We start from the raw sequence: 20,623 nt of genomic DNA on the forward strand, positions 1-20,623 counted from the left end.
TGTCCGTGTCTCCTGAGGCCCACGTGCCAGAGTTCCTCTGGGGAGGGCAAGTGGAGGCGTGCACGTGCTGGGTCAAGGGTGTGTGCACCTCCTCCTTGTATAGCTGGGGAAACTGAGGCTCAGAGAAGGAGGACACTTGCCTCAGTTCAAGTGAACGGCGAGGTTTTCCCAGCTCGGGACAACAAAATGCTGGAGGCCCAGTGAAGGGAGGGATTAGCCCAAGTTCAGCGCAGAGGCCCCTACGCTGAGGCAGGTGAACTGCCAAGTGCTTTCTGAGCGTCAGCTCTGTGACAGGCGCTGAGCCTGAGGCTGCGGGTACACAATCAGATCAACCCCACACCCTGCCCTGGAGGAGCCTTTGGTCTTTGGAGGTTGAATAAAGGGGGAGGGGGTGCACAGAGAGAAGCCAGGAAGCAAAGCAGCAGGGACCGTGTTGGTTGTGCTGATAATGGGTTAAGCACAGTGCAGGGTCACTCAACCAAGCCCGCATGGGGCAAGCGTATCAGGGAAGTCTTCCTGGAGGAGGTGACATCTGAGCCTAGAGCAGGACAGGGACCATGGATGAGCTCCAGGATGGGGACGTATGTTGGAGAGGGCATTCCAGGCAGAAGGAACAGCACCAAGGCGGGAAGGAAGAGCCATCAATTCCTAAAGATGGTGCAGAGATGCTCAGTCCAGAAGTATAAGGAAGGGAGGACAGGACAGTTTCACAGAATTTGGCTCGTGGCTCACTCTCCTATGATCCGTGTGGGTCTGCTCTTACTTATATAGTTACTTAATGAAGTTTTGACCTGGGGGGTGTACCTACCCCCTCACTCCGTACCCCTTTCCGCCCCCCCCCCCCCGGGGACGGGGGTTCCCTCCTGCAGCTGGTGGTCTTTGAGCAGGAGAACTTCCAGGGCCGGCGTGTGGAATTCTCTGGGGAGTGCTTGAACCTGGCGGACCGTGGCTTCGACCGAGTGCGCAGCCTCATTGTCATCTCCGGACCGTGAGTGTTGGCGGAGGGGGGGGGGGGGCGGGAAGGGCACTCCCAGGGCCACAGTAGAATAACAATAATGAAACACAGTAGCTGCCATTTCCTGGGCACCTGGTCCATGTTAGTGGAGACGCGTGTAATATTTCCAGGCCTTGTTTCAAACGCGAGGGGGCGGTATTATCCCCCTTCCCATTCTACAGGTGAAGAAACTGAGGTTCAGAGAGATGATTTGATTAGCGTAAGGTCACACAGTAAGTCACGATTCTGGGGGAGAAACGCTTTTTCTCTACAGAAGGAACGAACCCTGCTTTTCCCACTGCCTCCCTCCTGGGCCTCAGGCAGCCTTACGAGAAACAGTCAGCATCCACTGAGCACAGTAGGTGCTGGACACCGACTGAGGGCTTTACCTAGATGATTGCTACATGAGGCATGGGCTGTTCTTTTTTTCTTTTTTTTAATGTTTTATTTATTTTTGTGAGAGAGAAAGACAGCGCGAGTGGGGAAGGGGCAGAGAGAGAGGGAGACACAGAATCCGAGGCAGGCTCCAGGCTCGGACCTGTCAGCACGGAGCCCGATGCGGGGCTCGAACTCACAGACCGCGAGATCATGACCTGAGCCGGAGTCGGCCGCCCAACCGACTGAGCACCCAGGCGCCCCAAGGCAGGCGCTTTTCTTATGCCCTTTTCACAGTCGGGGAAACCGAGGCTCAGAGGGGTTAGGTCCCTTGGCCAAAGTCACGCAGCGGTAAGTGGCAGCTTCTGGATTCAACTCAGGTCAGTTTCATCCAGTGTTTTCACCACTTACTCCACTGCCTGCCCCTGGCTCTCCGGGCCTCTCTGGGCCTTAGTGACCCCCCTGGAAAGCCTGGTGGATGCAGTGGCTATACCGGCTCCAAGCCCTGCTGAGGTCAGAGTGCAGGACAGGACCCACGTGGCTGCTTTGCCTCTTGTCCCACCAGCCCCCCACCCCCCAAGGGGTGTGGTCAGCCTGTATACCCAGCATCGTGGGACTGCAGTACAAAAGGGCAGAGATGGGCTTTGAGGTCAGTCAGGCCTGAGTTGAAGTCCCACCTCCCCCATTCACCTGTACCGTCTCCGAACCTCCGTTTTCTCATCTCTGAAATGGAGAGAGTAATGGTCCCCACTCCCCTCCATCGAATTATGCTGAAGCCTGAAAGAGATAAGGCAGCCTGGCACTTCGTGCCTGCCCAAACCTAGCGGGTGACAGTGACGACTGCTTCCCCTCCCCGTTGCCCTGTGAGTGTAGCGAAATTCAGTGAAGGAGGTGCACTTCTACCTCCTGCCCCACCCCCACCCCTGGTGTGGTCAACACGGCCTCAGCCCCACCCTCAGACCCAAAGGCCAGCTGGGAACAGAAGCTACGGATGTGGCCAATTTGGGTTTTCGGGCTTTTTTTGGTGACAGTGACTCAAACCCAGAGTATTTCTCCTCCAACAAAGATGCAGCTGGTCTTCGGTGTGCGCTCTGGGGCTGTGCCCGACGGGGAGAGGGGAGGGGCTGTGGTCCAGCGTCCTGAGTCTGTGTCAGGACCGGCAGGGTGGTGGGAAAGGGAGAGGTAGAGGGTGAGGCGGGCGGGGGAAGGAGAGGAGGGGTGTGCCCTCAGCACAGGGGTGGGGAGAGAGGGGAATGCCTGCCTGAAACCTAGGAGCCTTCACCCTGACACCTGACACCATGCCGGGACCTTAGACGGTGACTGGGCCCCTCTGAGCCTCAGTTTCCATATCTGTAACTTAATATCCCTGCCCTACTTGTCTCCTTGCTCGTAAGGCTCCAGTGAGCCACAGGAGATGAGAAAAGATTGAAACAAATATATACGAGTCCTCATTCTTATAACAGGTCCTCACTGGGTATTATGACTCCGAGAGCGGTGACAGGGAGAGTTTGCGGGCACAAAGTCTTTCCTGATCTCAGAGAATTCCTGAGGTCCAGCGCCTGAGGTACAGGCAGGCAGGGTGGCAAGTTACATCAGACTCTGTCTTTCCATCAGCTCTGTTCTTTCTTTAATCATAAAAGATAGTATTTGTTGAGATTTCTCTGGGCTGGACTTGGTCCGTGCATTCGTTTTTCGACCCTCACAGGTAGATGCAATCTCTCCTCTCCTCTACTGGGGCTTAATGAGTTTGAGTGATTTGCCTGAAGTCACGCAGCAGATAAATGATAAATTGGGATTAGAACTTAGGTCAGTTTCCAGAGTCTATGCTCTTAATTACTACATGGCACCATCTTCCAAGGCTCCCTCCCCATCCACCCAACCATCCATTCATCATCCATCTATCTATCCATTTATCCATTCATCTGTAGATCAGCCCATCCATCCATCCATCCATCCATCCATCCATCCATCCATCCATTTTCCACTTATTCAGCCATCTGCTCCCTCTATCCATCCATCCATCAATACATCTATCTACCCACCCAGCCATCTACCCTTGTGTCCATCTACTTACCTATCCAGCCACCCATCCATCCATCCATCCATCCATCCACCCACCCTTTTCTCATCTCCTCTAGATCAGGCAGGCTGAGGCAGATTCCCCTCTGTTCTAGGACCATAACTGCATCTTTAATTCTGTCACTCCAGGGGGCATTGGCTCATTCCCCAGACAAGGACCTGAGGCTCCAGGGGCTCATAGTGTTTCAGTCCATGGTGGTAGCCCATCCCCTACATGCCCCACCCCGTCTCCTTCTGAGGAAGATCCCAGAGAGGTGATACCGATGTCAGTGTCCCCTCTTGTTCCCTGAGATGCCCTGAACACATACAGAGCAAAGGCCAAGGGGTCCCTTAGCCTCAACTTGCCCATCTATGAAATGGGTCCCTTAGCCTCAACTTTTTCATCAACCTCCCCCAGAACCAGGGGGTCCCTTCAACACAAGCGCACTTCCCATCCTTAATCAGGAGACACTGACAAAGCCAGGAAAAGCCCTGTGTGACTTCGGGCTTGTAATCCTTTCTTGGAGAGGACTGAACATCTTCAAATGCACTGTCACACTGAATTGTCAGAGGTGTCTGAGAAGGCGATGCTCCTACCACTGCCCCCATACCAATTACTGGGTGTCTTTCATATTCCAGACCAGTCCTCATCCAGCATGTGATCTGGGCCCCTGTATCAGCGTGCCCCTTGCCCCTGTACTCCCAAGACTTTGATTTGTTTAGTATATTTCATTTCAAACGACCCTTTCTTACACAATGAAATATCTGTCTAAAGAACCTTGGCATCCGTTTCACACATGGAAAGCTAGTATCACTCACTGTAAGTAAAAGGTGAAGAGTCAACACGATGGACATAAAGAAGGGCTATGACACCGTTTGCTTGCTCAAGGCTCTGGGTGGATGGCTGTTCTTTTCCTAAGGAAAAGAGAGAGAGAGAGAGAGAGACTAGTGAGTGCCAAAGGTTCGTCAGCACCCAACAGAGACTTTCCCCTAGCTGTAATCAGGTTTCAAGGGAAATGTCTTCTTACGTCTTATTTTACTCCAGGGTCTTGTAGCGCTTCAGTTGTGTGTGAATCCCACAACTGGGGAAACATTTTGCTCACATAATGACACACACTGTCTCATTGAATCCTCCACAGCTTCCAGAAAATAGGCATGGTAGAGGGAGAAACCAAGGCTCAGAGAGGTAAAGCCACTTGCCCATGGTCACACAGCCTGTAAGTGACATAGCCTAGGCTCAAACCCAAGAGCTTCTGCTAACGGTCTCTTTCCTTCTTGCCTTTGCCCCTCCCGGCCCTCGTCATTCCGTCCATCCCTCCCACATCCAGCTGGGTCGCCTTTGAGCAGTCCAACTTCCGGGGGGAGATGTTCGTCCTTGAGAAGGGCGAGTACCCGCGCTGGGACACGTGGTCGAGCAGCTACCGCAGCGACAGGCTCATGTCCTTCCGGCCTGTCAAGATGGTGAGTGGCTTCTGAGCCCGTCCTGGGGGATCAGTGGGGAGGCAGGAGCAAAGGTCAGGTCTGATGGCAAGCAAGGCAATGGGGGACGAGCAAGGGAAAGGAGGAGGAAAGGCAGACAGGGAGGGACGATGACCAAGGGCACTGGGCCCTGACACTCATCGATTTATAAGGTGTTCCTGGTGTGCCCAGCCCCTGCTAGGAGCCCTGGACCAATGACACATACGAAACATGGTTTTTTCCTTCCCTACCGCTTTAGAGAGGAGACTCACTACCTTAGTTGTTGGAACGAGAGACTTCAGTGTCTCCCTTGCTTCTCTTTGTGGACTGTTTCTCATCCCTGACTGCACGTTAGACCCTCCTAAGAAGTTCTGACAATCCCCGTGCCTGTTCAAAACCTCCAAGGGGCAGGTTCAAGCCTGTGTGGTAGCTGAGAAGAGGGATGTCGTAGAAGGACACCTTGAACTTCACGATGATAGGACAACATACTGAAGTAGCTCCTTTATACTATTTAGCTGAGCTAAATACTATCACTTAAGGAAAACTCAAAGCCAAGATCGCTGGTGCGATCCCCAAGAAAGGCAGTTTTTCCAGAGTAGTGCTGGTTGCGATGCTGGAACCAGCCGTGTGTTCTGTCACCAGTGTCGATCTCCAAGGGTAACCAGCTTCTGCCTCCATGATGGGAGTTTTCCCGAAGAACTTCTATGAATGTTCGTGATGCCAGCTGTTTTGGCATCGCCCCAACATGTTTCTCAGAACTGAGAGCTGACTTATCAGGCTGTAATGGGCCCCTGGTAAGAATTCATAGATGTATCTCTCAATCAATGGTCCTTAAAAGGCAATCTATGTCAACAAAGCTTGTTTGGAGGCTTGACCGGCCAGGGCATTTCTCGTAGCTTCTAGAGCTGCCCAATACCTTAAGGAGTAGCCACATGTGGCTGTTGAGTGCTTAACTCTTGACTAGTCTGAAGGCAGGTGTGCTCTCAGTGTAACTAACATACACAAACCAGGGTTTGAGCACGTAGTACAAAATAAAAATAAGAATATAACGATCTCATTACTGTTGCTATACTGTTTGCATGTCGAAATTCTAATAGGTTGGACGTATTTGCTTAACTATATAGTCTATTACTAGGGGGAAAAAATCCCAGTGCCTGCACCCCACCCCAGATCCATTGCATCAGAATCTCTGCGGCCGGGTCACGGGCACTGATATCTTTCTCATGCCCACCAGGTAGGAGGTGTTGCCGGGGCTGAGAACACCAGACCCCTCTCTCCTCTCTATCTCGGCCACTGTCCTCGTGCGGGCCACCATGGTCTCTTCCTTGGGCAGCTCCTGATCCCTCCCCGCCCGGTTCCCTGGCTCCTTCCCAGCCCACACTCCTGGGACATTAGATGGGTGTCCAACCTGACCTACTTCCCACTTACCATCATGCATTCAACCACTATCGGTTGACCTCTGTCCGCCAGGCTCCGTTGCAGGCTAAGGGTGCACAACTCTTCATGGGACAGGCCAGACCCCTGCCCTCACAAGAGGCTGCTACTGAAAACCCAATCACAGAAATCAATCTGTAATCACAAAGCACGTGGCACGCACCCCGGGCTAGGAGAGCAGGAGAGGTTAGTGGGGCTCTGCTGTGGGCGGTGGCAGCCGGCCAGGGGTGGTCGAGGAAGCCAGCTCCCTGGAGGCTGAGGACCCAGTCAGCCACAAGAAGCCTGACGGGCTTTTCCGCTGCAAAGGGGGTGCCGAATTCCCTGAAGCAAGGATGAACTGGGAGCCCAGGAACTACAAAAGAGTTGGCGTGGCGGGACGGAGGGGAGAAGGGTGCAGGCTGGGATGGGAGGAATGAATTGCGTCTCTGAGAGCCTCTGCCTCTCGCTGGCTGGGCGACGCCGATCAAGAGTCTTGACCTCTCTGAGCCTCTGCATCCCTGGCTGTAACGATAACGGTGACGGATACAGGGTTTGGTAAGCGCTTAATCGTATGCTAGGCGCGGTGTGGAGAGTGCTGTGTGAATTACTGCATGTAACCCGCATGACAGCTCCATGAAACACAGGCCGTTATAGCTTCTTTTCAGAGCTGAGAAGGGCCCTCCCAGGCCGGACAGTGGCAGCCCCAGGCAAGGCCCATGGCAGCCCAAGCAGACTCAGCTGTCTCTCTGTCCTCTGCCCCTCTATGTTACTTCTCTTCGCCCCGTTCACACTTCACATGCCTGACCCGGTCTCTCCTTCCCTAGGACTCCCAGGAGCACAAGATCTGCCTGTTTGAAGGTGCCAACTTCAAGGGCAACACCATGGAGATCCAGGAGGACGATGTGCCCAGTCTCTGGGTCTATGGCTTTTGTGACCGCGTGGGCAGCGTGAGGGTCTCCAGTGGAACGTAAGCATCTCTCCTGCCAGGCCCGTGGCTTCTGCCTTAAGCACGGAACTCAAAGGCGTTCCCCCTTCTAGACTATAACATCGGGTGCGTAGGAAGGCCGCATGGCCCCTCCCCGGTGCTGGGGCCTGGGATTGCACCCACAGAGCATTATTCCCCTGAAGAGTGGACTCATACTCTGATGAATTACATGTCAGTGTGAACAAACCTAGCAATTGCTTGGTTAGCTGTGAATCCCACAGCTAACAGGTAGCGGTGCTGGGATCTGAACGAAAGTATTGCTGATATCAGACTGTGCGTTCGCAACCGCTACGTGTAAATTCACTTACATACCTAGGAAACCACTATTTGAAAGGAGGCTCCTCTTTCTTCTGTGCCTCATTGCTAACCAGTCCCCAAAACCTATTCTCATCCCTTCGATCCTGTTGTGTGAGCCCCACGTCACCACCATCGGTGGGATGTGCACTGATCTCCCTACCACCCAAGCACACGAAGCACTTTAGGTACATTTTCCCACGTGGCCCCCTAATAGCTTTCCAGAAGGGGAAACTGAGGTCTTTTACAGAGGTGGAGTTACTGGCCAAAGCCAATAGGAAGCCCTAAGAAGGGGCAAAGCCAGGACAGAGGAGCCACGCCTGCTTCCTGTGACCAAAGCCCATGAGGGATGGAGAACAGATTGGAGGGATGGGGGGAGCTGGTCCCGGCAGGGATCTGGGTGCCAGGCAGTGAGGCTGACCATCTCCACCCTGTCCTCCTTTCTTCCCTTCCAGCTGGGTTGGCTATCAATATCCCGGCTACCGCGGGTACCAGTACCTCCTGGAGCCAGGCGAATTCCGGCACTGGAACGAGTGGGGGGCCTTCCAGCCGCAGATGCAGGCCGTGCGTCGCCTGCGTGACAGGCAGTGGCATCGTGAGGGCTGCTTCCCGGTCCTCGCCGCCGAGCCCCCCAAGTGAAACCATCCACACTCTGCTCTTCTCCCTTGCCCCGCCCCTCCCCCAGACCCGGTTTGCCCATCTTTCCCGCGCAAATAAAAGTTCCTAAAGCCAAATTGTCTCCTGGGTCTGTGCATAAATGTGAGCTTTCGGGTCCCCCATCATTGCCGGCATGTGACTTCCTCTGTCTTGATAATTACGTATACTCGTAATAAACACAACAGGCAAAAGTTCATGACACACGTTCTCTTCAGATCTCTTTTGGACTACTCTAAGTGGCTGGGAGCATAATTATTCCCATTTAACAGGTGAGGAAACTGAGGCTCAGAGAGGGAAAAATGACTTGCCCAAGGTCACACAGCCAAAAATTTGAACCCAGGCCCTCTGACTGCTGAGCTCTTAACAAATCTGTGCTTTCCAACTCTGCTCCTTCGTGCACGCTGCTGATTTCTTGCCTTCTCTGCTCGACACCTGTCTTGTTATTTACTTAATATTTTGATTTAAACAGACTTCCTATTTTGCGCTCAGAGGCATTGATTTGTAAATGAAGCTTTATTGCACCACGGGAAGTGGCAAATCAGCATCATATGCCATAGATAGAAAGCAATCGTGTAAATATACCTTTTAAGAAGGCCAAGTATCAGACAGACACCTGCCCGCTGAAGGCTCTAAGCCTGTAGCCCCGCTCGAGCTTTGATAAAATGGGTGATTACCAAGTGTTGCGGAGAGAGATGGGAGACACATGCCACACAGAGTTTTTTCTCCCTGATATAATCAAAGAAGATTGAAAAGAGCCTTATTTTCTTGTATCCGGTGCAAGGTTACTTAATCCCGGGTCCAAGTTCCACTGAGAATCATCCCTCCTACTACAAATGGCACATGCCTTTTGCTCTTTGAAAACCCGTGCCAGGCCATATTGACTCCCATATCCACAGTTATTATTGATTGATGTTATTAACCTTTAATCCATGCAGGAGGGTGGGTGGGTGGGGGGGTGTGTGTGGCCATGGCGGAGGGGATGTTTGAGGGGACCTTGAGGGGTGGGACAGGAGCCTGCCTGGTGGGGAAGAAGAACGATGACATTCCAGGCAGAGCAAACAGCAAGGCCTTACTACTATCCCACATGGCATCTTTGTACAAATGATAAAATGATATCTCTTCTTCAAGACATCTGACTGCCATCTACCAGAATTTCTTGGCCTACATCTGCGACGCCCGAAGTGTGAATGCGATACCTTTGCACTGTGCCCAACTTACACAGCTGTACTTGGCAGGCCTGGGGCACCATGGGAAAAGCACAGAGGTTGAGAGAGCTTGCGGTGGGCCCAAGCAAAGCTTATTGACATGAGAGCACTAGCTTGGTGGCTGTGTGGGCAGAAGCGGGGAGGGAGAGGGGGGTGGGTGGGTGGAAAGAAGTTGCTGAATGTGGCAGGAGATGAAGCTGGAAAGAAGGGTGGGGCCTCCTGAAACCCCACTCTGTGGTTTTGCTGAGCTTCAAAGTTGAGGCACCACCTGACTCCGAAGGTCATTGCCCTCTGAGGCGTGCCCTCCCACTCCCTCCCATCCTCAGTCTCCCCGCCTCCACCCTCTAATGTGACCAGCATCTTCTATTAGAAGACAGGCTCTCTTGTCTTGGACTAGAAGATTCCGGGGCAGGAATCTGTAGATGCGGGTGTTTGCCCTGTCTCACTGCTAGAAGCTGCAGTGTTGGGCAAAATGCTTCCATTCCCTGGGACTCATTCTGCCCGTCCCTACGAGGGCAGCTTGACTGTTCGAGCAGGCCCAAGACTCTGACGCTGGCATTCCATGGTTCCCAACTCCCACGATTCTCCAAGATTCTGTAGTTTATCTCCGAACAGCCATGACTCTCTGATTCCCAAGCCAAGCCACACAGATGCCCGTCCTCGGTTCCTAAGGTCCGTGGGTGAAGCTCTGACACTCTACTCGGTGGAGTCACAAGAGCCGACTGTGAGACCTCGCGGACAGCAAGACGCGCAATTCGGTGAGAAACAGAAAGAAAGAGAAACACGCTCCCCATTCAGATATGACCCAAGCTGCTCTCTGATCGCTCAGAACTTGTATTTCACGCTTCTTGAGAGAACTATTTTGGGCGGAACAGGTGTTTTGTTTTGTTTTCCGTGCGCCAATCCTGTGAGTCCTACAAAAGGCAAACATAACAGAAATCCACTGGTTTAAGGAGTGACAAAGCTGACGCGTGTTCGTAATCTAGATTTTCCAGGCTGCTGTAACTCAGAGGTGTCGAAGCCCTGATTTTCTCACAGGTGTTCTACGAAAACAGGGTGCGTGGTAGCCGTGCGGTGACGCGAGCTGACGCTCGGCAAAGTCAAGCAAATAGGCAAAAACGAGGCAGGCAGCGTCCCAGTAATTTATTTGATGCCTGACTTGCCGCTGTGTCCGTATATTATCTAGCTTTTGTTAACAAGCTCCTGAATCAACACACCACGTGATAAAAAGCCAGAACAAACGCAAAGGACAAGTGAGCCCAAGACAAGCCCACGTAAAAAGGTGGGGAGGGTGGGGGACATTTAAGAGTGACCGACCTGTTGTTTCTGCCGTGGGTCCTACTTCCAGCGAAACGTGAGCTTTTCGCCACCTGAAACAGAATTTCAGAGCTGAAAGAGAAGTCACTTTTTTTTTTTTTTTTTTTGCCTCGAAATGGAAACTTAGAGCGTTCGACTTTATCAGGTGCTCACCAGAAGCACTGATGATGGGCACCATGCTGGAGGCCACCAGTGGAGCTGGACCTGGTCATGTGGCTGTCGTGCCCACAGCTTTTTGGGGGGGGCTTCCCGGGGCCGGTTTGGACTCTGTGGGAGTTTGGCCCTAAATGCTGGCTTCCAAACGCAGTGCACGCTGGGATGTCATCCTGTTTCACTATTAGATCCCAGCTTATGAATCTCTGAGTCACAGGCCTTTGGGAAGACAAAGCGCCTTGGTTATGGAACGCTATCTCCCGTCCACAGCAACAGGAGGCAAACCACGATCTTTGGGGCATCAGGGCACGGACACAAAATCAGCAGCGTGTGTGGGTGTGAGGGGCGGGATGAGGGGTGGAAGGGCCACCGAGGGCTGTGATCCCTTGCGTGCCGGCACCCGATGCTGATGGACACACAGCAACTGAGTTTTGGGAAAGGTTCATTGTGCCAGGGTGTCCCAAGGAGCTTCCAGAGAGGTGAGCATCTCTTTAGAGCCTCGTTGCCATGACAGCCAGTCACCTGGATCCGATCCCTAAGATCAGAGTGTTTTATGAAGCTTGGGTACCGAGCTAGGAGTGCACCGTCAGCGCAAAGCCTAGAACTCAAGAACTATGAGATTGTGACCTGAGCCGAAGTGGGATGCTTAACCGACAGAGCCACCCAGGCGCCCCTGGAATCAATGTGTTTTATGCCACATTTATTCTTCCTGCCTCTGACAAGTATTGGCTGAGGGCCTCCTAAGTGCCAGGCTTCATCTAGGTGCTGGGGAAACAGGTGGGGAGAGAAGACAGAAGAGGCCCCCTGCCTGGTTGGTCATGGATTGGAGGAGCAGACGGGAGGAGAGCTGTCAATTGGTTTCAAAGCCACATCAAATTCCTGGGCTGCATGGTCCAGTGTCCGTCTCATCAGGATCTCCTGGGGGTCAGGTAGGCTTCCTCAAGGAGGGGCAGCTAGCTTGAGATTTGAAGGGGTTCACCAAGTTGGAGGACCAAGAGGAGAAGGTCCAACCTAGAAACCAGAAGATCATCTGGTCCCCTTCTTCAGCCCCACAACTGAGATCTGCCAATCCTGTCTTCCAGATATCTCTGGAGCCTGAACATCCCCTCCCTGCCTCTGGTCCCACCCTGGGTTGGCCACCTCCCCTGGAGTATTTCAACAGCCTTCAACCTGCCTTCCTTGCCTGTCCTCCTCCACAGAGCAGTCAGAGGACCTCTGCAGAAAGCAAAATCAACCATGTCCTTCCCCTGCGGAACACCTTCCTGTCTTTCCATTGCTGCCGGGTGAGGTCCTGACTCCTTCCCACATTCAGCAAAGCCCTGCAGCATCCAGCCCCTGCAGACCCCTCTGATCTCCTGACTCCCCACCTCTCCCCACATCTGGTCCACTGCATTTCACGCAAGCCTGCATCTGGAAAGTGCTTCCTGCTGGACCTTTGTACCTGCTGGTCTCTGTGGTTGGCACACTCTTCCGTAGACCTTTGCCCATGTTTCAGGCCTCAGTGTAAACACTCCTGGTCGTCCCTGTCGGGGCCAGGTTAATCCCCTCTGTCCTTCCCAATTACAGGTGCCCACTGTATTGTGACTTCATATTGAAGGGTCTGGTTTCCCAAGTGGATGCAGGGTCCTTGTCCTCCTGTTAACTGCTGAATCCCAGTGCCCGAAACAGGGCGCTCAGGAAATGCTGTTGCTGGCCAGAATGTTATTAAACAGATGGTCCCCATTCAGATCTCTTCCCTTGATCTCCAGTTCTCTGCCCACAAAGGGGGCATTATAAAACACCCAGCAGAGTTACTATGCAGCTAATCACACAAGTCCTCTAACATGTGCACAAGAAACACTATATGACATCGTTCTTAAATAACAGTCAGCTTCACGGAGACAGGGGATTTCATATCGTCAGTCCCAATACTTTCTACATGGTAGGCACTATTTATTGGACACATGAATGAATTAATGAAGAGCTATGAATGAACGCATGGGCAAATTACCTCTTTTCTGTAGGCCTTGGTGCTGTTATCTGTAAGATGGGGGTGACAATACACCTATCACAGGATATTAAAAGTGCACATATGTAAATGTAGATGGAGTGTTTAGATAAAGGCCTCGCACTTAGTATATATATGTATGTGTGTGTGTTTGCCATGATGGCTGTAACTATTACAGAAATGTAGTTTATTATTTATTTTTTTTAATGTTTATTTATTTTTGAGAGGCAGACAGAGAGACAGATAGTGAGCGGGGGAGGGGCAGAGAGAGAGGGAGACACAGACTCCGGAGCAGGCTCCAGGCTCTAAGCGTCAGCACAGAGCCCGACACAGGGCTCAAACCCATGAGCTGTGAGATCATGACCTGAGCTGAAGTGGGATTGCTTAACCAACTGAGCCACGCCGGCACCCCAACAGAAATTCATTTTAAATAGGCCGTATATACAGACGGTTAAAAACAACAACAACAAAGAACAAAGGTCCACAATGAAAGGTAAGCCGCATCCCTTCCTTCCCTTTCCTTCAGTGAGTATGCATATAATGCAGAGATAGATCTGTTACGCACCCATTTTACAGATGAAGAAACAGGCACAGAGAGGTTAAATATCTTAGATGGAGCTGAGTCCCACCAGCCTAGAGTTTTATTTTACTCATCTACGCCAGGGTTTCTCAACCTCAGCACAGCTGACATCTTAGGCTGGGGGTGGGTGGGTTGGGGACGGGGCTGTCCCGTGTTACTGCAGAATGTTTAGCAGCGCCTCAGGCCTCTACCCACCAGACACCAGTACGACACCCCCATCCCCCAGTTGTGACAACCAAAAATGTCTTCAGATATTGTCAAATGTCCTTGCGGTGGGGGCAGGGCAAAGTTGCCCCCTTCTTGAGAACCCCTGACGCCTATGAATACGTATGATAGCCCCTCTCTCTCTTTTCCTTGTGTCACACACACCGGAGCGTAAGTGCCCTGTGTTCAGGGCATAGTCTTGTCTCACACCACTTCTCCGCGACCATTCCACCCCGCTGCTTACAGACAGAAGGGTACGCCTCTGAAACAGAGCTGTCCTGGCAGGAAGAGTGGTGAGCTGCCCGTCCTGGGGGGTAAGCCAGCACGCAGACGAGGACTTCCGGGGCGGGGTCGGCTCCCGGGGCCGCCCCGCCCCACCGCGCGGTCTGGAGGCGGACCGCAGGGTCGGCGAGCAGCCGTGGGGCGGGGCCGCGCCCCGTCCCCGCCCCCACGCAACGTCACGGCGCCGCGGCCCCGCCCCCGCGCGCGGGTGCCTCCCCCTCCCCCGGCCGGGGTGGCTGGCCAGCCCAGAGTCGCTGGGAGCGCGGGGTCCCCTCGCCGCGCCTCGGCACGGTAGGTGGCCCTGGGGCGGCGCGTGGGGTCCCGGGTCGCAGCCGCCGGCAGGGGGTCGCCTGCGGGTCGGCCTCGGGCTCCGGGGAGCCCTCGGCCCGGGCGGCTTCTTCCCGGGCCCGGCGCGGCTGCTGGGGCTCCGGGGCTGGGAGCTGGGCGGGAGGCGGCGCGCGCGGCCGGTTCGAGGATCCGCAGGCGCCGGGCGTCCGGAGAGATGTCCGCGGGGTGCGGCAGAGCCTCGGCCCCCGGCCCGCGCTTCCCGCCTCGGACCCAGAGCCCGGGCGGCGCTCGGCGTCCGTGTGTGTGTGTGTGTGTGTGTGTGTGTGTGTGTGTGTGTGTGTGTGTTGGGGGTGGGGGGAAAGCGGCGTGTGACCGCCGTCGGGGTCCCCGACCCCTCCTCGCCTTGCGGGGACCCCCGGGCGGGCGCGTGGAAGTTAACTTGCAACGCCGGGCAGTTGCGAGGTGTGTCCAGAGTGGAGGCGTCGGGGGGCGGAAATCGTTGGCTGGGGAGGGCGCAGCCGAGAGCTTGGGGTCCGCGGAGCCCTCGTGAACTTGAGGGTCCCCCGCGAAATTCGGCCAGAAGACCCCACCGCCCGGCAACCTCCCCCTCGCAGTGTGAGCTGGAGGCGAGGTGCCAGATAAAGCTGGGACTGGGAGTGGCCGCGAGGGAAGAGGGGCTTGGTCACCGAGGCTGGACCTGGCAGAGTCGTTATTATTAAATGTGGGACAGAGGTCAGGTCTGGCTTTCCCACTCAAACGCACATCCCCTCGGGAGGAAGGGTGGGAGCCATCCGATGGAGTGCAGTTGTTACAAGGCACTGTGCTTATCACTTGGGGAAACTGGGGCTCAGAAAGGCATGTGCCCACGGCCCTAGTAACCTACTAGGGCCCCCAGGTAGGACGTGGCAGAGCTGAAACCTACCCTCAGGCCTCCTGACTTCATGTGTCATGTCGGGATGTTGGGGAGGGGAGCTGGCAAACTCCTACTCATCCTTCAGAAGCTTCAGGCAGCACCCCATCCTGGGGTGCCTAGCAGTCCCCAGGTATTGTGGGGGGGTTCCTGTTTTGAAACCCACTGAGGTAACTTGCTCTTTCCTTCACTTACCAACCTCCTTGTAGGTCTGTGTCCCGTACTGGGCTGTGCACACCTCTCCCTACACCCCATCTCTTTTCCTTCAGCTAGATGGCCTGATGGTTAGGCCAGGCCTCCGGAGTTAGGCAGATCTCAGTGTGACTCATCCTGGTTTAGTAGTGAGGTAGCCTGCTCGAGTCATTCTTCCTTATCCAGCCTCAGTTTCCATGACTGTGAAATTGGGTTTTTTGAGTCATTCGTGAACCATTTTTACCCTACTGAATCCTAATTGTATTATTGTATTATTTACCCAGTGTATGTGCTTATATCACTGTTCTTCCAAATCGCATATGATCTCTTTACAGCAGCTTTACTGAGATACAATTTAGATTTTAAAGCATTCAGTTCACTGGTTTTTAGGATATTCGCAGAGATGTGCAACCACGACTACTACCTAATTCTAGAACATTTTCATCACCCAAAAAGAAACCTTGGACCCATCGGCAATCACCGCTCAATCCCTCCTTCCCCAGCCCCTGGCAACCACTCATCTGTTTTTGGTCTCTGGATTTCCCTGTGCTGGACATTTTATGCAAATTTTATGTAAATGTAGTCACGCACAACGTGGCCTTTTGTGACTGGTGCTTTTCACTTAGAATGAGCCCGAGTTTCATCCATGTGGTGGCATGTAGGGGTTCTGTGTTCCTTTTTTTTTTTTTTTAATATTTTTGCTATTTCATGACTTTCTGTTTTTAAGTTTTCAACTCCAATATAGTTAACGTGCAGTGTCTTATTAGTTTCAGGTGTAGTATTTGATCACCTTTTAAGGGCTGAATACTATTCCACTGTGGATATACTCTGTTTCCACTTGGCAGCTAATGGACGTTTGCTTTCTGTCCACTTTTTGGGTGTCGTGAATAATGCTGCTGTGAACATTCTCGGGTATATCCCGAGGAGTGGAATTGCTGGGTTGCACGGTAATTCTATGTTTCACCTTTTGAAGAAGGGCCAGTTTTCCAAAGCAGCTGCCCCATTTTACAATCCCACAGGCAGCCGATGAAGGTGTGGATAATCTGGACTAAATACAGTCTCCGAAGCCGTCCTAATCTTTGAAATCACTGGCTTTGATGTGCTCATTATAAGTTATATTCCAATACGCATGGAATTAAATGCCTCATTAGCAGAATGAGGAGTGTTCTGTGGGTCACGAGGAACAGCTCCGGGACCATCAGGAAACCGGTAACGAAGCCCAGCCAGCGCTTAGCCGAGGTATGTGTGCGTTTACATCGCTTCTGTGATAGTGACGTAACTTGCTGAAGGCATCCTGCTGGGCCCTGTGTGGGACCGGGGGCAGTGGGGAGCCCGGGGGCTCATGGTACCCACCCCAGACCTGGGGCTGCCTATTAGGAACCTGCACACAGTGGAAAGAACTGCTCAGACCTTCCCACCCCAGGCCAACAGGGCATCCCCTCACAGCAAAGACCCACAGAGGCCAGGGGAAGGCTTGTCCCTCAATTGAGAAAGGGAGTCTGGTCCTGCCCGTGCTCCCCGCCCCCCCCGGCCCCCCATGCTCATTCTGAAGGTGCCCTCCCCTGGTGGCCATATGAGGTGGGCCATCTGAGTGGCCTCATTGAGCCACTCCTTACTTTAAGAGATGCTCCCCGCCAGGCCTGCGACCGGCAGTCCTGAGTAGGGCAGTCGCCCTACTGGTGCCTCTCGGGACGCACAGACATCCCGTCCCTCCTCTTGGCCTTGCCCCCGTGCCTGGGACCCCCACCTCTTCCCTCACGCTCTCTGGCTTCTGTGAGGTGAAGCTGCCCAGCGCAGAGCATGACGTTTTCATGGAGGAACCAAGTTTCTCGAAGGTGATCAGGTCTTCCTGATGTTCTTAAACCTGTCGTCTGCTGGCTCTGGAACTGAAGCCAGCATTCATCTGTGCGTTCTGGGCTCCCAACAAGCAGCCTTGTCCTACCCGGGCATCTGTCGTTTGGGAGGGCCATTGTGATGGGCCTCTGGCCGCTGTATCCAGCCCCAGCCCCTCCTGCCTTTATTCATTTGTGCATACTTCCCTCTCCTTGCCCTTTTAAAATCAAGCATTCCTGCATAGCCTGGGGAAACATGGGCCTAGGCATGCATGGGCCTCAGTGTATCCTGCTGGGCAGTGGGTGTAGACCCAGCCACAACTTAGATGTAGTGCCACCTTGGGACTGGTAAAGCCATCCAAGTGTGTTATCGACGTGACTGTGAATCGATTTGCAGTGAGAGAGGTGGGTCAGAAGCGGCTGGTGTGAGTGATCTGAAAGCCCGGGTATGGCCCAGCTGGCTCTGGTTTGCCACGCGGCACTGCAGAAACCTGTCTGGGTAACAGCAGCTCCTGGCCTCCCCACCTGCCACCTGTTCCTGCCATCTGCAAGGTCCCCTTGCCCTCTGCAGCCACATGTTCACCCTGTCTGGGGCCGCTCAGGAGACAGTTTTGAGATCCTGCCCCCTCCCATGCCCCTTGTCTGGTCTCCTCCACCCTGGGTTGTGGCCTGAGGAGGATTCGTGGGAATGATTCCTTGAGAACAGCCCACGAGCTGGGCCAAGCCCTCGAAATCCTAGGGGAGCCCTGCCGAGGGAAGCGCCCATATGCCCAGGGGAGCGTCTGGGGCTGCTGCCTTGGGAGGAGTTTCATGTAATCCTGTGTGCTCAGCTGGTGGGAGGCAAGGCAGGGCAGCAGTCCCGTCTGCCAAGTGCATTCTTGCATCAACCAGACTTTCGACCAGGCTCCGGTGGCCAGCAGGCAGGCTGAGCGGTAGCACGCATGGTGGAGGGCTCGGGCTTGCGTTAGAATCTGGTTATTCCACTTCGTGGCTGCATGTCTGGGTTTACTGGCTGCCTTCCCCATGCTTCAGTTTCCTTGTCTGCAGAATAGAGGTGCAGCGAGGACCTACCTCCTGGTTTGGACCAGAGGAGACTGGCAGGGGGGCGAGAGGGGGGGCGTAAAGTGCATACCTTGGTACAAGGCAAAATGTGAAGGTTCAGGGTCAGACAGGCTGGAGTCTGGAGCATGTCCCTTTGGACGCCTCAGCTTCCCCATCTGTCAAAAAGCAATAATAATAACTGATATCAGTAGAGCTCACCAGGCACGAGGCACTTTATGTGCGTCAATTGGATTTGATTCTCCCACTGGCTATATGAAATGGACAAGCCAAGGGGCGCCTAGGTGGCTCAGTCGGTTGAGCATCTGACTCTTGATTTTGGCTCAGGTCACGATCCAGGGTCATGAGATCAAGCCCCATGCCCCTGTGCACATGCATATGTGTGTGCTCTCTCTCTCTCTCAAGTAAAAAAAAAAAAAAAAATTGAAATTAAAAAAAAAAAAAGGACAAGCTGAGGCACAGAGAGGTGAACTAATTTGGATAAGATCCCTGAGCTAGGAAGTGGGAGAGACAGGATTTTAATCCTGAGTCTGTACTCTTAATTATCATCTCCACTTTTAAAAAAAATTTTTTTTAATGTTTATTTAGTTTTGAGACAGAGAGAGACAGAGCATGAGTGTGTGAGGGGTAGAGAGAGAGAGAGGGAGACACAGAATCCAAAGCAGGCTCCAGGCTCCGAGCTGTCAGCACAGAGCCCGACACGGGGCTTGAACCCACAGACCATAAGATCCCGACCTGAGCCAAAGTCGGACGCTCAACCGACTGAGCCACCCAGGTGTCCCTCATCTTCACTTTCAATTACCATCTTACCCCCTCCTGATACCCTATCTTAATGCCCAACACATAGAAAACACTAAGAAGATATCAGTTATTATTACTGTATTATATATATTGCTACAAATTACTATGTATTATTATTTAACTTTTTAAATTTATTTTTGAGAGAGCACGTGCTCCCATGAGAGTAGGGAGGGCTAGAGAGAATCCCCAGCAGGCTCTGCACTGTCATCACAGAGCCCCATGTGGGGCTTGAACTCACAAACTGTGAGATCATGACCTGAGCCAAAATCAAGAGTCAGACACTTAACCGACCGAGACACCCAGATGCCCCTACAAATTATTAGGTGTTACTAATACGTATTCATCCCTTTTCCTGCCCATTTGTCCACGCTCCATCCTGGATGGCAGAACACACAGGGCTCTTGACTTGTGTAGCCCAGATTCCTACCCCCCAACCCTCACCCCCCACCCCCACTCCCTCCCATTCCCCACGGTCTCTGGAGCAGTTGGGGCTGGGTAGAGGCCTGGAGGCATCTGAGCCCCAGCTTTGCTTCCCAGGTCACTCTGTGACATCGAGTAAGGTGTTTCCCCCCTCCGAGACTCCGTTTCCCCAGCTGTGAAATGGGCAGATGGGGCTGTAACATGCTGGCAGTCGATGCCTGTGACCCACAGGATGGTTTTTGTGTGGCTCCCATGGTGATTCATTTTACATGGAGCCAACATTCAAATATTTTTAGAGAATAATCCAATCTCCCCACTTCTTTTGGGACTTCAGGAGCTTGGGCCAAACCGGAGTGGCCTGAAGCTCCCCCTTAAATGTCCTGGGCTCTCCTGGTCGTCATGGTGCCCACCATTCTCCATCATCACACGCGTGACCTGTCTGGCCCCAAGGGCCCTCTGGCCCGGTGTGGGTCTTCGGGGCTCTGAAGACACCACGGGCCTGCCTGGGTGTCACTTGAACAAGCAGTTCCCATTGCTTTACAAGAAAAAATGTTAAACCACTTGTGCCCGTGTTTTTCAAGAGTCCTTCCAGCCCTGTTTTTCTAGCACATTGGAGGTTATCCGAGGCCTCCTGTTCTGCCACCGTAGGCCTCAAGGCTCTTAACACGTGGGAGCGTGTCCTCATTCCCCACACCCTGCGGCGGGGCGGGGGGGGGGGGGGCGGGAAAGCCCCTGTCTGTGGGCCCCAGGGTCCCACCTTACTGGTTCGGGTTCTCACAGAACCCACAGTGAGATATTTGAGGCCAGCTGAGGTCCCTGTGCTGTGAGCACTGGCGAGCGTATTTCTGCCTGTGTCCCAGCACGTCTACACCACCTGAGTGGCTCGGGGAACACCGTCCCCTACCCTTTCTCCGTCCTCACTGGGTGTCAGGGAAGCATTTGTTATTGATGATTCCATTTCCTGGAAACCGAGGCTCAGGATGGTCAAGTCACTTTCCCGAGGTCACACAGGCCTGATGGGACAGCATTGGGGTTTGAACCCAGACCTGCCCAACTCCAGAGGCCACCCATGGGAGTCTTTCATCCGTCCCATCACTGCACAGATTTCCGCTGAGTGACGCCCCCCCCCCCCCCCACGCATCTGCAGTCACTGCGTCCC

At 53.5% G+C, this 20,623-nt stretch overlaps 2 protein-coding genes and 1 long non-coding RNA gene across 7 annotated transcripts in view; 2 read left to right on the forward strand and 1 right to left on the reverse strand.

Moving 5' to 3' along the window:
* CRYBB1 (crystallin beta B1) overlaps positions 1 to 8,311 on the forward strand; it is an 11,128-nt gene extending 2,817 nt beyond the window's left edge. For all 3 annotated transcript variants that reach the window (XM_045457902.1, XM_045457904.1, XM_045457903.1), the window contains exons 3-6: positions 870 to 988; positions 4,756 to 4,888; positions 7,123 to 7,265; positions 8,033 to 8,311. In XM_045457902.1, the coding sequence (XP_045313858.1) occupies positions 870 to 988; positions 4,756 to 4,888; positions 7,123 to 7,265; positions 8,033 to 8,216 (579 nt within the window). In that variant the 3' untranslated portion in view covers positions 8,217 to 8,311. The remainder of the gene's footprint in view (positions 1 to 869; positions 989 to 4,755; positions 4,889 to 7,122; positions 7,266 to 8,032) is intronic.
* An 878-nt stretch (positions 8,312 to 9,189) lies between these two features.
* On the reverse strand, positions 9,190 to 14,018 carry LOC123588609. 2 transcript variants are annotated; one of them, XR_006707931.1, is made up of 3 exons: positions 13,925 to 14,018; positions 10,757 to 10,809; positions 9,190 to 10,353 (listed from the first exon to the last, which is right to left on the reverse strand). It is a non-coding gene; the product is annotated as an uncharacterized LOC123588609 (long non-coding RNA). The 2 variants fall into 2 exon arrangements; XR_006707932.1 differs by having other exon boundaries at positions 13,846 to 13,982.
* A 121-nt stretch (positions 14,019 to 14,139) lies between these two features.
* Positions 14,140 to 20,623, forward strand: part of TPST2 (tyrosylprotein sulfotransferase 2) — a 52,202-nt gene continuing 45,718 nt past the window's right edge. Inside the window, exons 1-2 of one of the 2 annotated variants that reach the window (XM_045459796.1) lie at positions 14,157 to 14,253; positions 16,372 to 16,591. The gene's annotated coding sequence lies outside the window, so the exon portion shown is untranslated. Of the gene's footprint in view, positions 14,254 to 16,371; positions 16,592 to 20,623 lie in introns of both variants that reach the window. The other variant, XM_045459797.1, reaches the window with a different exon arrangement.

This window comes from Leopardus geoffroyi, chromosome D3, assembly GCF_018350155.1.
Source record: "Leopardus geoffroyi isolate Oge1 chromosome D3, O.geoffroyi_Oge1_pat1.0, whole genome shotgun sequence".
NCBI lineage: Eukaryota > Metazoa > Chordata > Mammalia > Carnivora > Felidae > Leopardus > Leopardus geoffroyi.